This window comes from Sapajus apella, unplaced genomic scaffold (assembly GCF_009761245.1).
Source record: "Sapajus apella isolate SASKATOON/1434 unplaced genomic scaffold, GSC_monkey_1.0 scaffold43, whole genome shotgun sequence".
Classification (NCBI taxonomy): Eukaryota; Metazoa; Chordata; class Mammalia; order Primates; family Cebidae; genus Sapajus; species Sapajus apella.
This window is the reverse complement of record NW_022436983.1, coordinates 5,308,292-5,327,237: the sequence shown is the minus strand read 5'-3', so window position 1 is coordinate 5,327,237 and position 18,946 is coordinate 5,308,292. Positions and strand designations below refer to the sequence as shown.

General features: G+C 45.8%; 2 protein-coding genes across 10 annotated transcripts in view; both read left to right on the top strand.

Annotated features, from left to right (window-relative positions):
• The window catches only part of MTOR (mechanistic target of rapamycin kinase), a 151,155-nt gene extending 138,760 nt beyond the window's left edge, over window positions 1-12,395 (top strand). For 2 of the 5 annotated variants that reach the window (XM_032300377.1, XM_032300378.1), the window contains exons 50-58: window positions 890-972; window positions 2,461-2,533; window positions 3,043-3,117; window positions 3,494-3,629; window positions 6,209-6,274; window positions 9,136-9,216; window positions 9,495-9,575; window positions 10,643-10,748; window positions 11,428-11,814. In XM_032300377.1, coding sequence (XP_032156268.1) covers window positions 890-972; window positions 2,461-2,533; window positions 3,043-3,117; window positions 3,494-3,629; window positions 6,209-6,274; window positions 9,136-9,216; window positions 9,495-9,575; window positions 10,643-10,748; window positions 11,428-11,443 — 717 coding nt within the window. In that variant the 3' untranslated portion in view covers window positions 11,444-11,814. Of the gene's footprint in view, window positions 1-889; window positions 973-2,460; window positions 2,534-3,042; window positions 3,118-3,493; window positions 3,630-6,208; window positions 6,275-9,135; window positions 9,217-9,494; window positions 9,576-10,642; window positions 10,749-11,427 lie in introns of all 5 variants that reach the window. The other 3 variants (XM_032300379.1, XR_004275827.1, XM_032300380.1) reach the window with 3 other exon arrangements.
• Window positions 12,396-18,117: 5,722 nt separating this feature from the next.
• The window catches only part of EXOSC10 (exosome component 10), a 32,298-nt gene continuing 31,469 nt past the window's right edge, over window positions 18,118-18,946 (top strand). For all 5 annotated transcript variants that reach the window (XM_032300372.1, XM_032300376.1, XM_032300371.1 and 2 more), the window contains exon 1: window positions 18,118-18,294. In XM_032300372.1, coding sequence (XP_032156263.1) covers window positions 18,184-18,294 — 111 coding nt within the window. In that variant the 5' untranslated portion in view covers window positions 18,118-18,183. The remainder of the gene's footprint in view (window positions 18,295-18,946) is intronic.

Sequence of the window (18,946 nt, the reverse complement as noted above, 5' to 3'; positions counted from 1 at the left end):
TTTTTATATTTTTAATATATATTTATATATTTTTTTATATAGATATAATTTTTTTTTTTTTTAAAGAGACAAGTGTCACTGTGTCACCCAGGCTGGTCTTGAACTCCGGGGCTCAAGCAGTCCTCCTGCCTTGGCCTCCTAAAGTGCTGGGATTACAGGCGTGAGCCACCTTCCCCAGCCTGAATACTAAATCCTTACATGTCCTTGGATTTCTTTCTAGGGGTCCTCTTCTGATTCATTGCTCTTTCTGCCTGTTTCTCAAGTTTCATGCTGTTAATACAAGTCCCTTCTCAGGGGCTATTTTTATCTATGTTTTTTCTTGAGGCTATTACATCTTTATAATCATAAGGGGATAGCCTTAAACTGATACTTTTCATTTACTCAGATCTTTAAGTCTTACACATTTCTAATTAAGTTTATTCTAAGGCATAGTTCACTGTTAGAATTGTGAATGAGGTCTTTATAATGTTATACATTCTAGTCAGTTATTGATGGACTGTAACAAAACAACTGATTAGACCAGGCACAGTGGCTCAGGCCTGTAATCTCAGCAATTTGGGAGGCCGAGGCAAGCGGATCACTTGAGGTCAGGAGTTCAAGACCAGTGTGGCCAACATAGTGAAACCCCATCTATACTAAAACTACAAAAATTAGCCAGGAGTGGTGATGGGTGCCTATAATCCCAGCTACTTGGGAGGCTGAGGCATGAGAATCGCTTGAACCCGGGAGGTAGAGGTTGCAGTGAGCCAAGATTGAGCCACTGCCTTCCAGCCTGGGCAACAGCAAGACTCGGTCTCAAAAAACAAAAGATAGCTTATTAGAGTATAATTATGTTGATACTAGTTACAAGTTTCCAGAGCCTTAGTTCACATGCGCTCCTGTGTTCTAGGTGTGGTTTGACCGAAGAACCAATTATACCCGTTCTTTAGCGGTCATGTCAATGGTTGGGTATATTTTAGGCCTGGGAGATAGGTGAGTAATTTAATTTGGTTTTTTAGTCTTCTTTCTCCATTGTAGTTTTCCTGAATGGTTTCATTTGGTTTTCCAATTAAATATATGGCTCTTTGGTAAATAAATATTGGTATTGTGTATGTAAGGTCTCTTTTACAACATTAGCCTTAGTTCCCTGTTGTTTGTGATGCCATCAGAACGATACATCAAAGTAAAGAAAAGGAAAAATAGTTCAAGCTGGGTGCAGTGGCTCATGCCTGTCATCCCGGCTATTCGGGAGGCCAGGGCGAGAGGACCATTTGAGCCCAACGTGGGCAATAGCAAGACCCATCTCAAAAAAGCCCCACATAGTTCAAGGATAGTACTTTCTCCTTAGGTTGGCTTAATGTATTAAAAACTGTATTACAGGGCAGGCTCAGTGGCTCATGCCTATAACTCCAGCACTTTGGGAGGCTGAGGTGGGAGGATCATTTGATCCCAGGAATATGAAACCAGCCTGGGCAACATAACAAGATCCCATCTCTACAAAAAATAAACAAAATAGTTAGCCAAGCATGGTGGCTTGCACATGTAGTCTCCCAGCTCTTTGGGAGACTGAGGTGGGAGGATCATTTGAGCCCAGAAAGTCAAGGCTGCACTGAGCTGTGATCACACCACTGCACTCCAGCCTGGGCGACAGACTAAGACTGTCAAAAAAAAAAATTATTGATTTTTTATGATTCAATAAACATTTGTCAATAAACACTGTGCTAAATCATTTTACTTCTGTAATTGAAACCAACCAAATTAGATCCTTCTGATATTTTTGCATAATAAGTTCAAATATACTGGCTGAAAATTAATTTAAGAATGTTCAGAAATGGACTCACAGGAATGTAAAAGAGACTGGTTCTCTGATGTCTGCTGTTTTTCTCCTGGAATCATGTCTCATGCAGCTATTTGAGAGTAAAAATAATTTTGCCCCACAAAAATAGATTTTTGTTTTAAAAAGTCTGGCAAAATGTCTGTTGATGAAAGGCAGGTGGTGGCCGGGATTGGCTCAGAGGCTTAAGGAGAAGAGACCCTGTTACTGCTCAGTAAAAATGATAGAGCCTTGTCACCTGTAGGTGCCAGTGCTGCCAGAAACTACTTATTAGGTCACCAAAGACCCCAGAAAAGCACCGTATCTCAGTACAGTGGGATAGCCTGTGATTCACACACCTAAACCCCTATTACAGCAGGAGTCGGCAAACTGTTTCTGTAAAGGACCAGTTAATAAGTGGTTTTAGGCTTTGTGGGCCCTGTGGTCTCTGTCACAACTTCTCAACTCTGCTGTTGGAGCACAGTATCTACACAAGGGAATGTGCTATGTTCCAGTAAAACTGGACTTGTAGAAGCAGAGATGGAGGGGCTGGATTGGCTGAGGGCTGTCATTTATCAACTCCTAGCTTACAGTATCACGTACTTATTGATATTTTTCATCTGTGCTCTCTGTTGATCCCTCCCTGATCTCTCTGCTGTTTCTCAAAGACACCCATCCAACCTGATGCTGGACCGTCTGAGTGGGAAGATCCTGCACATTGACTTTGGGGACTGCTTTGAGGTGAACACATGTTCTAGAACCCCAACCTCATCTTCCCGGGTGATCACTTTTCCCCCTCCTCTGACACTTGAGGCAAACTTAAGCCTAAACTGCCTCACTTTTACCCCTGCTACTCCTACCAAGGCTGTAGTTAAGTCAGTCAAAGAAATGAAATCTGGGTTCTTAGTTGGACTTTAACAAAACCCCTTGGGGCAAGGGCTGCTGTTCACACGCCCTCTTTGAGCAGAGGAGGCCCCCATTCTCCACACTGCCTGTTGTCCAAGGGCCTGGGAACCATGCACATTTGTCTTTTTTCCTTTTTGGTTTCCCTTCTTTTCTGTTTGTTTGTTGTTTTTTAAGTTGTCTTTCAAATCCTTGTGACAAGTCCTCTCACTAAACCCAAAGCTGCTTCACTTCTCTGCTCTAATTAAAATCGGTGTGGGTGATGCAGAGGAAAGCCACCTGCTCCATCTGGCTCCAGGTAAAAAAAATAAACATGGATTTGGCTTTTCCCATTTATTATTCTGTAGGTTGCTATGACCCGAGAGAAGTTTCCAGAGAAGATTCCATTTAGACTAACAAGAATGTTGACCAATGCTATGGAGGTGAGTGGATATTGGGAGCAAGCTGCTTGGAAATGGGATCAGGACAGTTGCAACCTTCTCTGAGGACACACTTGCTTGTTAGAGCTCATCAGTTCCCAAAAATGCCTATGTGATTTTTGTAGCAGTTTTCTGTTATTGCCTATTGTGTTAGAAATGATCCATCTATGAAAGGCTTACCACTTCACCTCTGACCTGGCTTCCGAACGTGGACCACAATCCTGCCCTGATTACTTCTCCTAAGACATTCTTAGCCTGATACATCAGTATGGCCTGTGTCTGCTTGTCTGCTTCCTAAGTGAGGGTAACAGACCCCCTCAGCTTGCTTTGGGTGGAGAGTTAGTAACTCCTGTGGTGAGTGGCTCTGTCCCATTTCTAGGTTACAGGCCTGGATGGCAACTACAGAATCACATGCCACACGGTGATGGAGGTGCTACGGGAGCACAAGGACAGTGTCATGGCCGTGCTGGAAGCCTTTGTCTATGACCCCTTGCTGAACTGGAGGCTAATGGACAGTGAGTATCAAGTGCCTGGGAGCTGAGCTCTGTGGCTCACACCTGTAATCCTAACATTTAGAGAGGCCAAGGCAGAGGGGTTGCTTGAGGCCTGTAGTTCAAGACAAGCCTGAGCAGCATATTAAGACCGCTCTGTACAAAAACTGAAAAAATTTGGCATGTATTAGTATGTTCTCACACTGCTGTAAAGAACTGCCTGAGACTGGGTAATTTATAAAAGAAAGAGGTTTAATTGACTCACAGTTTCACTTGGCTTGGGAGAACTCAGGAAACTTACAATCATGGTAGGAAGGGAAGCAAACACATCCTTCTTCACTTGGGGGCAGAAGAGAGAAGTACAGAGTAAAGAGGGGAAAAGCCCCTTTTAAAACCATCATTGGCTGGGTGTGGTGGGTCTGTAATCCCAGCACTTTGGAAGGCTGAGGCGGGGGGATCATCAGGTCAGGAGATTGAGACCATCCTGCTAACACAGTGAAACCCCATCCCTACTTAAAATACAAAAAATTAGCCAGGCATGGTGGTGGGCGCCTGTAGTCCCAGCTACTTGGGAGGCTGAGGCAGGAAAATTGCTTGAACCCAGGAGGCGGAGGTTACAGGAGCCAAAATCATGACTACTGAACTCCAGTCTGGGCAACAGAATGAGACTCTTGCTCACTGAAAAAAAAAAAAAAAAAAGGCTTGGTGCGGTGGCTCACACCTATAATCTCAGCGCTTTGAGGGACCAAGGCAGGCAGATCACCTGAGGTCAGGAGTTCAAGCCAGCCTGGCCAACATGGTGAAACCCTGTCTCTACACAAATACAAAAAAAATTAGCCGGGCCTGATGGTGGGTGCCTATAATCCCAGCTACTCCAGAGGCTGAGGTGAGAGAATTGCTTGAACCTGGGAGGCAGAGATGGCAGTGAGCCAGGATTGTGCCATTCCACTCCAGCCTGGGTGACAGAGAGAGACTCTGTCTCAAAAAAAAAGAAAGCCCCACCATATCTCATGAGAACTCTGAACTCTGTCACTATCACATGAACAGCATGGAGGAACCACCCCCATGATCTAATTACCTCCCACAAGGTCCCACCCCAACATGGAGATTACAATTTGGATTACAATTTAAGAGGAGATTTTGGGTAGGGACACAGCCAAACCATATTAAGGTGGGTACAGTGGCACGAGCTGGTAGTCCTACCTACTCAGGAGGCTGACGCAGAAGGATCACTTGAGCCTAGGAGGTTCAGGCACAGTGAGCTATGATTATGCCACTACACTCTAGCCTAGGCGACCTTGTCTCAAAAAAAAATTTTTTTAATTTTAAAAATAAATAAAAAATAAAATCAAGTGTGTGGAAGCTGGGGTTGGCAACCTCCCAAATTAGCAGTATCCAGCATATAACATTTTACAAAACCTATGCCCCTTCAAGCCTGCAGCCTGAGATACATTCCCGTGTATTGCATAACATTTGCACAGGGCAGTTCTGACAGCTGGAAACACCATCATCGATTTAGATACTAAAATATTCTTCAATATTAACCAAGTATTCTAGTGATTTTTCTCTGGGTTTCATATAGCATAGTAAGCCGAAATTTTGTTTCTTAGACGGAGTTTTGCTCTTGTTGCCCAGGATGGAGTGCAGTGGTGCGATCTTGGCTCACTGGTTCAAGTGATTCTCTCCACCTCCTAGGTTCAAGCGATTCTCCTGCCTCAGCCTTCCGAGTAGCTGGGATTACAGGCATGTGCCATCATGCCTGGCTAATTTTGTATTTTTAGTAGAGACGGGGTTTCTCCATGTTGGTCAGGCTGGTCTTGAACTCCCGACCTTAGGCATCCCTTCTGCCCACCTTGGCCTCCCAAAGTGCTGGGATTACAGGTATGAGCCACCACGTCCGGCAAGCCAAAATTTTAATAAGAAATGCAAACAGTTATGATTTGGGACAGCAGCATCTTCATCTACCCTTTGTTCTGCCACCTCAGGGGAAGTAAAGAGCTTCTAATCCACTGAAATTTAACCATGCTTTGACCTTATATTATCTGTATTACATTGTCTAAGTCCAAATCAACAGTATAAAGTATCCCCCTGGATTTCACATCCCATGCTAACACCCACCCACTTATTCCCAAGTAATATATCTGCCTTCTGTCTTTTGGGGGCTGTAGCTTTAGGAAAAATTGTATTTCTATGACTGGAAGAAAGTATCATATCAACCAGTTTCTTTTTTTTTTTTTTTTTTTTTTTTTTTTTAGACGATGTCTGACTCTTGTTGCCCAGGCTGGAGTGCAATGGCACGATCTCAGCTCACCACAACCTCTGCCTCCCAGGTTCAGGTGATTCTCCTGTCTCAGCCTCTCAAGTAGCTGGGATTACAGGCGCCCGCCACCATGCACAGCTAATTTTTTGTATTTTTAGTATAGAGATGGGGTTTCACTATGTTGGTCAGGCTAGTCTCGAACTCCTGACCTCAGGCAATCCACCCGCCTTGGCCTCCCAAAGTGCTGGGATTATAGGCATGAGCCACCTCGCCCGGCCTCAACCAAGTTTCTTTCAAGTCAAAATTTGAAGCACGTTTCAATACTCTTTCTTTCTCTCTCTAGCAAATACCAAAGGCAACAAGCGATCCCGAACGAGGACAGATTCCTACTCTGCTGGCCAGTCAGTAGGTGGGTGCATCCCACGGGAGGTCGCAAAGGCTCTCCCCTTGTGCAAATGTGTTTCTAGAATGGGGTGGGCTTCTAGTCAGTGGGTGCATCCTGCTGGAGGTTACAGAGGCTTTCCCCCTTGTCCAGAGTGTTTCTAGAATGGGGTGGGCTTTGTTATTGCCAGTAGGAGGCTTAACTAGTAATGGCTACTGAATATGAAGGAAGTAAAACTAGTTTTCTCTTGGCTCTTGACAGTGATAGTTTTGCAAAGGTGCTATCACTGCCAACATGTCACCTGATAAGCATTTAATCAGACTTCAGATACTCAGTTTAGAAATATTTACTGAGCACCAAACAGCTAATATGTTTTTTATTCACTGTTTCGCACATGGAGTGGGCACCTGAAGCTCCGAGATTTTTATCAAACTATCTGATTTTAATCTATCTGTAAAAACACAGTTTAAAGTAAGTCTCAATATCAGCCCACTAATGGTGTCTGGGTTGGGGTAATTATTAACAGTATTACCTTGGTCCTCAAACATTGATAATAGCTCAGAAATGGGAAGATGCAAACAGCAGAAATTTATTTGCATTGCTGGGAGGAGCCCTGGAACTACATGGAACAGTGTTTGTAGGAGCGCGACTCACAGAGCAGGAGTCTAGGAAGACTTGGGTCCCCCCGAGAGCCAGAGTACTTTTTCTGTGTGTTGAAACCTCTCAGGAGCGTTCGAGTCAAGCTGTTTAACTTTGTTTTATTTGATTTGTATTAGTTTCCACCACACACAACATTGAGGTTACTGGTTTTGGGGGTTCTTTTTTTAGTAAAACTGTTTAGACTTCCCTTCCTCCCCGCCTCCCCATCCCACCCCATTTTTTCTTCATGACATTTAGCAGCACCCTACATAGTTCACACTTTGGGAATTACGCTGGGGTGTAAAAAAAGTAAATATTCTCTACAAATCTTTACAGAACACTTACAACTAGTTAAGCCAAATATTGTCTAGGGGTGCAAAAAGAAAATGTAAGGTACAGTGGTTGCCTGAAGAAGCACCGAACAGCATTACAGAATTGACCATGGCATGCATGAAATAATCAGAGAGCAGTACACGCTGCCGTGGAGTCAAGTGCCTTTGTGTGCTTTGGTGTGCAGTGGAAGGGGATTCAGAAAAGGAGGCTTCACTGTGACCTGCAGCTGTGAAGAGAGCACTTGGGTTGGTGGCATCTAATCCTCACTTCACCTGACAAAGGGTAATTTTTTTTTCTTGAGATAGAGCCTTGCTCTGTCACCCAGGCTGAAGTGCAATGGCGCAATCTCAGCTCACTGCACCCTCTGCCTCCCGGGTTCGAGCGATTCTCCTGCCTTAGCCTCCCTAGGAGCTGGGATTATAGGCGCGTGCCACCATGCTTGGCTAATTTTTTTGAATTTTTAGTAGAGATGGGGTTTCACCATGTTGGCCAAGCTGGTTTCAAACTCCTGACCTCAAGTGATCTGTTTGTGACCCTCAAAGTTCTGGGATTACAGGCGTGAGCCACCATGCCGGCCAAAGGGTAATTTATCCTTATTGGATAGATGGAATCTGATGGGTAGAAAGGAAAAGGATGTTCCAGGCAAGAAATTGGGACCACTGTGTTATTACATCATATGTGGACACTGTGACAGGATTTGGGAATGCCTAAATAACTAGGCTAGTAGGACCCACAGTCTCTGGGGTAGCTTATATTGGTGGCTGGTCTCAAATGAAGTGTGCTTAGACTTACTGGCTTCATTCTCAGGGCCCAACTCCCTGGTACATTCTCAAGTGGCTCCTATATGCTGCCTACAGTGTGCAGAAGAGAATGAGGACAGCCAGTTCTGCTGGCACCAAATGGTGGTGGATCTGGTTGTTTAATTTAAAAGTTAAATTCCAGGCTGAGCACGGTGGTTCACACCTGTAATTCCAGCATTTTGGGAGGCCAAGGCAGGTAGATCACCTGAGGTCAGGAGTTTGAGAGCAGCCTGACCAACATGGAGAAACCCCATCTCTACTAAAAATACAAAATTAGCCGGGTGTGGTGGCACATGCCTGTAATCCCAGGTAGCGAGGAGGCTGAGGCAGGAGAATCGCTTGAACCCAGGAGGCGGAGGTCGCAGTGAGCTGAGATCACGCCTTTGCACTCCAGCCTGGGCAACAAGAGCAAAACTCCGTCTCAAAAAAAAAGTATTAACTATCACTCCTTCATTCAGAAGGTCTGTGGTGTACAAGGACAACATTCAGAAAACTTAATAATTCTGATTTCAGACTCTTCTCTGCTGAAAGCCATAATCATTGGAGGTGAACCTAACCCCTGAGGACTTTTTCTACGCAGAGTTGATATGAAAATCCCTCCAAGGCATAACATTTCAACCTTGTGTGTGTGACACATTCCAAAGTTAATTTTCTTTATCAGTTTTGTCCAAACACATTTTATCACAAAGCCTTTGACCTATGCTTCTGTTCCTATTCCTATGAGTTTTTTATTTTGTTAATGCAGTTTGCCTGAAAATCTGTGTTTCAGTTCTGATAAGCACCAAGTTTTTTCTTCAGTAATTATTAACTCACATTTGAAAATGGCTTTATAGATTTTTTAAAAATTGTTTTAGAAATGGAGTCTCAGGCTGGTCTTGAAATCAGCTACTCAAGTGATCCTTCCACCTTAGCCTCTTGAGTTGCTGGGGTGACAGCTGTGTCCAGCTTAAAAACATTGAAATACATAAAGAGTAACGTAAAACTTTCCTTCTCTTTTCCCTTTAGGGTAGGGAGGGCAGGTGTTGAAGGAATAGAGGGTGTAGAGAATTAGACGTTAACAACAACAGTGGCCTTTTGGTGTTTGAATTCTCTGTTAATCGATTTCTTTTCCCATAGAAATTTTGGACGGTGTGGAACTTGGGGAACCAGCGCATAAGAAAACGGGGACCACAGTGCCAGAATCTATTCATTCTTTCAGTAAGTTCAGCCTCGGAGGAGCGGCACCAATGATTAGCTCATTAAGAAAATAGCAGCTGTGTTATACCCTGAGAGGGGTCAACAAGATGAAGCAACAAAACCGCCTTTGAGCAGGAAAGAGTCCATGAATTTCTCATTATATTCTGAGGACAAAGATGGACACAGAGGAAGGATTGCTGCACACTTACAAAAGTGAATACTTGAGAAAAACAGGGCACCCACTGAACCTGTTGTCCTGCTCCCACTCTCACTGTTACTTCTACTTTTGTGTATTCCAGTTGGAGACGGTTTGGTGAAACCAGAGGCCCTAAATAAGAAAGCTATTCAGATTATTAACAGGGTTCGAGATAAGCTTACTGGTGAGTGTGTGTATGTGTTAACTTAGAAAGGACATAAAATCTGAGCACACTTTCGTCTCTCTGAGTGGTGGTCAGCCCCATGTCCAGTGGTGTTGGTGACGAGCTTTGACACCATGCAGCTGACAAAGAGTGTCTCTGAGGTCATCAGTTAAACATTGTCTCTGATTCTTCTTTCTGATGACTGATAACAATACTTAATATTAGTTAAATCTCATTTAACTCGGGAGGTGAGTAAATTTCTGTTGGGTCCAAAATCAGCCAAATTCAGGGAAATGTTTTTTAATCATCATGTCTTTTTCTTTTTTTTTTTTTTTTTTTTTTTTTTTGAGACAGAGTTTCACTCCCGTTGCCCAGGCTGGAATACAATGGCACCATCTTGGCTCACTGCAACCTCTGCCTCCCAGGTTCAAGCAATTCTTCTGCCTCAGCCTCCCAAGTACCTGGGATTACAGGTGCCCGCCACCATGCCCAGCTAATTTTTTGTATTTTTAGTAGCAATGGAGTTTCACCATGTTGGCCAGGCTGGTCTCGAACTCCTGACCTCAAGTGATCCACCCGCCTTGGCCTCGCAAAATGCTGGATTACAGGCATGAGCCACTGTGCCCAGCCAAATTTTTCTTTAATTTTTTTTTTTTTTTTTTTTTGAGACATTCTCGCTGTGTCACCCAGGCTGGAGTGCAGTGGTGCAATCTTGGTTCACTGCAACCTCCGCCTGCCGGGTTCAAGGGATTCTCCTGCCTCAGGCTACTGAGCAGCTGGGACTATAGGCATGTGCTACCACACTCGGCTAATTTTGTATTTTTAGTAGAGACAGGGTTTCACCATGTTGGCCAGGCTGGTCTCAAACTTCTGACCTCAAGTGATCCACCCACCTCTGCCTCCCAAAGTATTGGGATTACAGGCGTGAGCCACTGCACCTGGCTGAATTTTTCAAATTCAACTATGATATATCCTTCAACTTCATGTCTGAGGAAAAGCTGTTGGCATAGACAGTTAAGCCAACAGGGGACAGGAAGTACATAGACTGCCAGGCAAAGAGTGAAATGTTTCTGTTCCTCCTGCGCTAGGTCGGGACTTCTCTCACGATGACACTTTGGATGTTCCAACACAAGTTGAGCTGCTCATCAAACAAGCGACATCCCATGAAAACCTCTGCCAGTGCTACATTGGCTGGTGAGTGGGGCTCTCAAACTGACTTTGTTAAAATAAACAATCAGGACCCAACCCTAGGCCTCAAAGCCAGGGTAGCAAAAAGAGATTTGGTGGGGCATCTGTAAAGGGCAGTTAGGGCTCAGATCTCTTTAAAAGTTTGTGCTCACTACATGTGCTCATTGTTTTAAAAAAAAAAAAAAATTGAGAAATATGGATGCCTATTTGGAAGGCAAACACTAAAATAAAATTACATTAAGATAAGTGATTTAGGAGAATAGGCAAGGCTTGTTTGTTTGCGAGGGGTTCCTTTTGGGTTTTGCTGTCAGTCCAGTGCAGAGAAACAGGAAGGGCAAAGGAACAAAAAAGTTAGAGCAGTGACAGAAGGAGATTAAAAGACAGATTTATGATCTGGGAGCCTAACCTCAAGGACCACTCTGGGGTGTGCTTTGATTAACTGCCTGAGGCATGCTTAAAGGCAGAAACTTGAGAGAGCGAGCACTGGGAAAGTGTCCTTGTGGGACCTCAGGGGCATTAGCCGTTGACTGGAAATGATGAGTGTGTCCCAGGCAATTAGCTGTGGGAGAACTCAGGGAATACCCTAGGGTTGTCAGACCTTGGTCTTTTCATTTTCAAGTTATCTGCATAAAGCTTTGAAGAAGCTCAAATTATTAAAATATTCCTTTTCTATCTGCCTTCTTAGGTGCCCTTTCTGGTAACTGGAGGCCCAGATGTGCCCGTCATGTTTTTTTCTGAGGCTTTTGTACATTAGTAAATGCTTCCACTAAACTGAAACCATGGTGAAAAAGTTTGACTTTGTTAAATATTTTGAAATGTAAATGAAAAGAACTACTGTATATTAAAAGTTGGTTTGAACCAACTTTCTAGCTGCTGTTGAAGAATATATTGTCAGAAACACAAGGCTTGATTTGGTTCCCGGGACAGTGAAACACAGTACTACCACATAAATCAAGCCATTCATTTTGGGGAACAGAAGATCCATAACTTTAGAAATACGGGTTTTGACTTAACTCACAAGAGAACTCATCATAAGTACTTGCTGATAGAAGAATGACCTAGTTGCTCCTCTCAACATGGGTACAGCAAACTCAGCACAGCCAACCAGCCTCAGGTCATGGAGGACGTGGATTAGGATCCTGGACTGTAAAGATGCGGGAGATGCCAACCTCACCCCTGCCACCCATCCCAAGACCTCACTGGTCTGTGGACGGCAGCAGAAATGTTTGCAAGATACGCCAAAATGAGTGCAAAAGGTCTGTCTTCCATCAGACCCAGTGACGCCGTGACTCACACGCTTCAATCCAAGACCCTACCGCTAGTAGGGGAGTTTATTCAGATCGCTGGCGGCCTCGGCTGAGCAGATGCACAGAGGGGATCACTGCACAGTGGGGCCACCCACACCGGCCTTCCGCAGCATGGGTCTGGGATGTTTTCAGTGGTCAGAATACTCTGTTTAGAGCAAGGGCTCAGAAAACAGAAACACTGTCCTGGAGGTGCTGAACACAGGGAAGGGCTCGACATATTGGGAATTATGAGCAGAACAAATACTCAACTAAATGCACAAAGTATAAAGTGTAGCCATGTCTAGACACCATGTTGTATCAGAATAATTTTTGTGCCAATAAACAACATCAGAATTTTAAACATACATATATGAGTGGCGTTTTCGTCATAATTTTGATCAGTTCAAAACGGAAGCAGTTACTCTTTCAACACTCACTTTGTAGTAGGGATAACAAAGGACATAACGGGGTACGTGACGTGGTCCCTCTCCTCAGACTGTTCCCAGGCCAGACAGGTGGAGACAGCATGCCACAGAAGTGAACAGAACTCACCCCAGCCAAGTGATCAGAAGAGCCGCGTATGGGTCACAGGTAGGAACGCAGATTCCAGTGGGTGAGCCTGGAAAGCCTCATGGAAAGGGGGCCATTTGGCATGGGTCTTAAAGAGGAGTCGGACTCTGTCGGATGAAACAAGTGAGGACATTCTCAGCAGAAGAGGAAGTGCAAGGCACTGCTCTGAAAGCATGGTATCCACAGCAGTGGTGAGTATCACTTGGACTGTGTGAAATTGCAGGTACATGGACCTTTTTTAATATACCCAACTGGCGTTTTCTTATGGCTGCACCTCATAGATCAGCATATCTGGCTACCAGTGGTCAGTGGGGAATAAAGGGAATAACATCAAAATAGTAGTAACTAAAGGAGGCAGGAAAGGAGCATTGGCAGGACTGGAGCCTCCCTCAGATGAGCAGCAAGGAGTATAAACCTGACGCTGTGAAGTTTTAAAACGGAGTAGTTCTGAGTGGTGTTTTTTGTTTTTGTTTTAAGACTGGGTCTCGCTCTGTCACCCAGGCTGGATTGCAGTGGTACAATCATGGCTCACTGCATCCTCAACCCTCTGGACTCAGGTGATCTTCCGGCCTCAACCTCCTGAGTATCTGGGACTACAGATTCTTACCACCACGCCCAGCTAATTTCTTTATTTTTTGTAGACAGTGGGGTGTTGCCATCATTCCCTGGCTGGTCTTGAACTCCTGGACTCAAGGTATCACCTGCCTCAGCCTCCCAAAGGAGCCACTGTGCCCAGCCCTGAGTGGTGTTTTTAAAAGACAACTGGTGGCCAGGTATGGTGGCTTATGCCTGTAATCCCAGCAGTTTGGGAGCCCGAGGCAGGCGGATCACCAGAGGTCAGGAGTTTGAGACCAGCCTGACCAACATGGTGAAACCTTGTCTCTACTAAAAGTGCAAAATTAGCTGGATGTGGTGGCACATGCCTGTAATTCCAGCTACTTGGGAGGCTGAAGCAAGAGAATCGCTTGAACCTGAGAGGTGGAGATTACAGGGAGCTGAGATTGTGCCACTGCTCTCCAGCCTGGGCAATAAGAATGAGACTCCATTTCAAAAAAAATAGTGAAAGACAACTGGTTTCAAACAGATGAAAAGGAAGTTAGAAGCCACAAGACACAGTAAAAGGAGGCTATTGCAATAATGGGGGTAAGGAACATTAACTGGGGCTGACAGGCGCTCTGTATAGATTCCCTCCGAAACAACAGTCCCCAACCTTTTTGGCACTAGGGACTGGTTTTGTGGAAGACAGTTTTTCCAGACTGGATGGCGGGGAGATGGTTTCAGGATGATTCAAGTGCATTACTTTTTTTTTTTTTTGGAGATGGCGTCTTGCTCTGTCACCCAAGCTGGAGTGTAGTGGCGTGATCTTGGCTCACTGCAACCTCCGCCTCCCAGGTTCAAGTAAGTCTCATGAATAATAGGTGTGCACTACCATGCCTGGCTAATTTTTGTATTTTTAGTAGAGAGAGGGTTTCACCATGTTGACCAGGTTGATCTCGAACTCCTGATATCTGGTGCTCTGCCCGCTTCGGCCTCCCAAAGTGCTGGGATTATAGGCGTGAGCCACTGCACCCAGCCCAAGTACATAATACATTTATTGTGCACTGTATTTCTATTATTACATTGTAATATATAATACATATTTTTTTGAGACAGAGTCTCACTGTATCACCAGGATGGAGTGCAGTGGCGCAATCTAGGGTTGCTGCAGCATCCGCCTCCAGGTTCAAGTGATTCTCCTGCCTTAGCCTTCCGAGTAGTGGGGATTATAGGTGCCCACCACCATGCTCTGCTAAATTTTTTTTGTATTTTTAGTAGAGGCAGGGTTTCACTATGTTGGCCAAGATGGTCTCAACCTGCCTCGGCCTCCCAAAGTGCTGGGATTATAGGCATGCACCACTGTGCCTGGCGTGAAATAATTATTCAACTCACCATAATGTAGAATCGAGGAGCCCTGAGCTTGTTTTCCTGCAACTAAACGGTACCATCTGGGGGTGATGTGAGACAGTGACAGATTATCAGGCGTTAGATTCTCATAAGGAGCTTGAAACCTAGATCCCTCGCATGCGCAGTTCACTATAGGGTTCGCGCTTCTATGAGAATCTTTTTTTTTTTTTTTTTGAGACGGAGTTTCGCTCTTGTTACCCAGGCTGGAGTGCAATGGCGCGATCTTAGCTCACCGCAACCTCCGCCTCCTGGGTTCAGGCAATTCTCCTGCCTCAGCCTCCTGAGTAGCTGGGATTACAGGCACACACCACCATGCCCAGCTAATTTTTTGTATTTTTAGTAGAGACGGGGTTTCACCATGTTGACCAGGATGGTCTTGATCTCTTGACCTCGTGATCCCCCCGCCTCGGCCTCCCAAAGTGCTGGGATTACAGGCTTGAGCCACCGCGCCCGGCCTCTATGAGAATCTTAATGCTGACCCTGATCTGACAGGAGGCAGAGCGTAGGCTGTAATGCGAGCGATGGGGAGTGGCTGTAAATACAGATGAAGTTTCCCTCACTCGCCCACTGCTCACCTCCTGCTGTGCGGCCCAGTTTCTAACAGACCACAGGTTGGTACCAGTTTGTAGCCCCAGGGGGTTGAGGCCCCCAGCTGTAAGGAGAGAGCATGCCTAAAGAGAAGCTCTTCTCACCCCACATGGTGGCTCACACCCGTATTCCCAGCATTTTGGGAGGGAAGCCAAGACAGGTGGATCACCTGAGGTGAGGAGTTCAAGATCAGCTTGGCCAACATGGTGAAACCCTGTCTCTACTAAAAATATGAAAATTAGCCAGGTGTGGTGGTGTGTACCTGTAATCACAGCTACTGGGGAGGCTAAGGCAGGAGAACTGCCTGAACCTGGAGGGTGGAGGTTACAGTGAGCCAAGATTGCACCACTGCACTCCAGCCTGGGCAACAGAGTGAGATTCTGTTTAAAAAAAAAAAAAAAAATCCCAGCTACTCAGGAGACTGAGGCAGATCTCAGAATCGCTTAAACCTGAGAGGCAGAGGTTGCGGTGATCGGTGATCGCACCAAGGCACTCCAACCTGACAGAGCAAGACCATTAAAAAAAAAAAAAGTGAATTTAAATCTCAATAGTGATAGTAATAACAGTTTTAACCCTCACAGCTAGAAAGTCACATCCCTACTTGGATTTTCTGTTACAGTCCTAAGCCATTTTATCACTTATTTGCTCCAGAAAATATGGTCACCATAACTGAAATGAAAATAATTCTCATCTGGTTATTTCTTCTGGTTCCACATGAAATAACTCTCAGTGACTACAGTGATGTTACCATTCATTAACGATAAAGGTGTGAGAATGAATGGACGCAGAAAATGGTGGCCATCAGTGATAAAGATACATTCTTTAGGATGTAAGAGTCTTAGATTAAGGTCTTCCGTGAATCCAACAGATTTAAGGTCTATCTAAGCAAAGCCTTCTGGCTTTGTTGAGACAAATTACCAAAGGCAGGGAAGGAGCTAATGGAGGCCTTTAAATACAGTTTAGTCCAGCCAGGCACAGTGGCTCATTCCTATAACCCCAATACTTTGAGAGGCTGAAGTGAGAGGACTGCTTGAATCCAGGAGTTTGAGACCAGCAGAGGAACAGAGTAAGACCCTACTTCTACAAAAAATAAAAAATTAGGCATGGTGGCACGGGCCTGGTCTACCCTGGATGCTGAGGCCAAAGGATTGGTTGAGCCCAGGAGTTCAAGCTGTAGTGTAAGCTATGATTGTGCCACTGCACTCCAGTCTGGGTGACAGAGACCCTGTCTCTAAAAATAAATACATAAACAAGGATGAAGATCTTTATGATGATCCACTTAATGAATAGTAAATATATTTTCCTTATAATTTTTTTTCTTTCTGTTCTTTTTTTAATGAGACAGTCTTACTCTGCTGCCCAGGCTGGAGTGCAATGGCTCACTGCAACTTCTGCCTCCCAGGTGCAAATGATTTTCCTGCGTCAGCCTCCCAAGTAGCTGGGATTACAGGCACACACCACCACGCCCGGCTAATTTTTGTATTTTTAGTAGAGATGGGGTTTCATCACGTTGGCCAGGCTGGTCTCGAACTCCCGACCTCAGGTCATCCGCCCGCCTCAGCCTCTCAAAGTGCTGGGATTACAGCAAGACCAAGTGGGTGAGGGGAACACACAGTCAGCCAGAGCTTGGGAGAAAGTGACTTTAAATACGAGGATGGGCCGGGCACAGTGGCTCCGGCCTGTAATCCCAGTGGGGTGTAATCCCAGTGGGGTGTAATCCCAGTGGGGTGGAAGGTCGGCTTCTCAAGAGTTTGACACCAGCCTGGTAAGAGGCAGTCTTAAAAAAAAAAGAAAAAAAATTAGGCCGGGCACTGGTGGATCACGCCTGTAATCCCAGCACTTTGGAAGGCCATGACGGACAGATCACTTGAGGTCAGGAGTTTGAGACCAGCCTGGGCAACATGGTGAAACCCTGTCTCTACTAAAAATACAAAAGAAAAAAAAAAAAAATTAGGCCTCATGCCACACGCCTGTAATCTCAGCTATGTGAATCCAGGAAGTGGAGGTTGTGGTGAGCTGGGCTTGCACTGCTGCATTACAGTCCGGGCAGCAGTCAGACTCTGTCTCAAAAAATAAAAAATAATTTGGCTGCCTGCTGGTGGCTCAAACCTGTAATCCCAGCACTTTGGGAGACCAACAGAGTGAGACTTTATCTCAATGTAATTATTTTTATTTTTATTTGAGACAAGGTTTTGCCATGGTTCCATCTCGCCTCACTGTAACCTCCGCCTCCCAGGCTCAAGCCTCAGCCTCCCGAGTAGCTGGGATTACAGGCGTGTGTCAACACCCCCAGCTAATTTTTGTATTTTTAGTAGACATGGGTGTTTCACCATGTTGGCCAGGCTGGTCTCAAACTCCTGACCTCGTGATCCGTGCGCCTCAGCCTCCCAAAGTGCTGGGATTGCAGGCGTGAGTCACACCGCCCAGCCTCAAAAACATAACTTAAAAAAAAAATATATATATATATATATATATTTTGCGACAGGGTCTCAATGTCGCCCTGGCTGGAGTGCAGTGGATCAATCCATAGCTCACTGCAGCCTCCATCTCCTGGGCTCAAGCAATCCTCCCGCCTCAGCCACCCAAGCTGCTGGGACTACAGATGCGCACCACCACACTCTCTAATCCCAGTTTATTTATTTATTTATTTTTAATAAACACGAGCATAAACAGGGCTCGTGGCCCTCACCTGTGGTCCCAGCTTGCTTCGCAGGCTAAGGTGGGAGGATTGCTTGAGCCTCGGAGTTCAAAACCAGATTGAGCAAAAAGGTGAGACCCCGTGTCAAAAATATATGTGATAATCAGGTCCTCCAGGCCACACCCTAGACCACAGGGTTGTTGGGATGATACAACATTAAGTAAAAGAACTTGAAGTTCACGACAGAGCGCTCTGAAGTGACACGCCAATCGCCCTCCGCTCCTCCCCTCGCCCCTCCCCCTGCCCCTCAGCCCCGGCGTACGCGAGGCGCGCACCCGTCGCGTCGCGTCGCGTTGCGTCGCGTCGGCCGAGACGCTATCGCGAGAAGAGCCGTAATAGTAGGGGGGGGGGAAAAATGGCGCCGCCCAATACCCGCGAGCCCGGGGTCCTGTCGGCCACAAGCGCCGCCAAATCTGACGGGGAGATGGTGTTGCCAGGCTTCCTGGACGCCGACAGCTTCGTGAAGGTGAGTTCGCGGGGCCTCGGGGATTCCAGGAGTCTCCCGCGGCCGCCGGAAGCCGAGCCGATCGCTCTGGGCAGCCAATGCCAGCTCGCCGCATTAGAGCCCCGACGAGGGTCGCGGGGCCACTGTCCGCAGCGCAGACTCTACCTGCACCCTGCGGGGATGGGTCCTCGGAAACGGACGCTTAGGGACGTCTCGCTTGCCAGCTTAAGTCCACATAGGCCCAAATGTGGAAAGCCGTATCGCATCCTAGAAAGGGCTTCCTTGCCACCCAGACGTCCCCAGACCTTGCATCGTCCCCCCTGCCACTCCTGAGACACCTGGCCAACTCTCCTCGGGGGCTCGGCTGTTTCGCCCTCCCCACACTTGTCCAGAGTTGTCCCCTCCCGAGGCCGGGATCGCCCCTCTTCCCTTCTTCTGTTCCGAGGTCCAGTCCTACATAATTTTTAAACCTAAGTTAAATGTCACTTGTTAAAGCTCCATTGCACGTTTCTCAGTAACTCCTGGAAGGTTCACAGAAGGGTTCACTTAAGTTCTTTGTATAACTTAGCTTACACATGAACAAACATACAACTAGGTTTAAACTGTGCATAGCTCTTACAAACCCATGAAACTAAAATAATTTGTAAATTACCTCTATCAGTTTACAGAAACT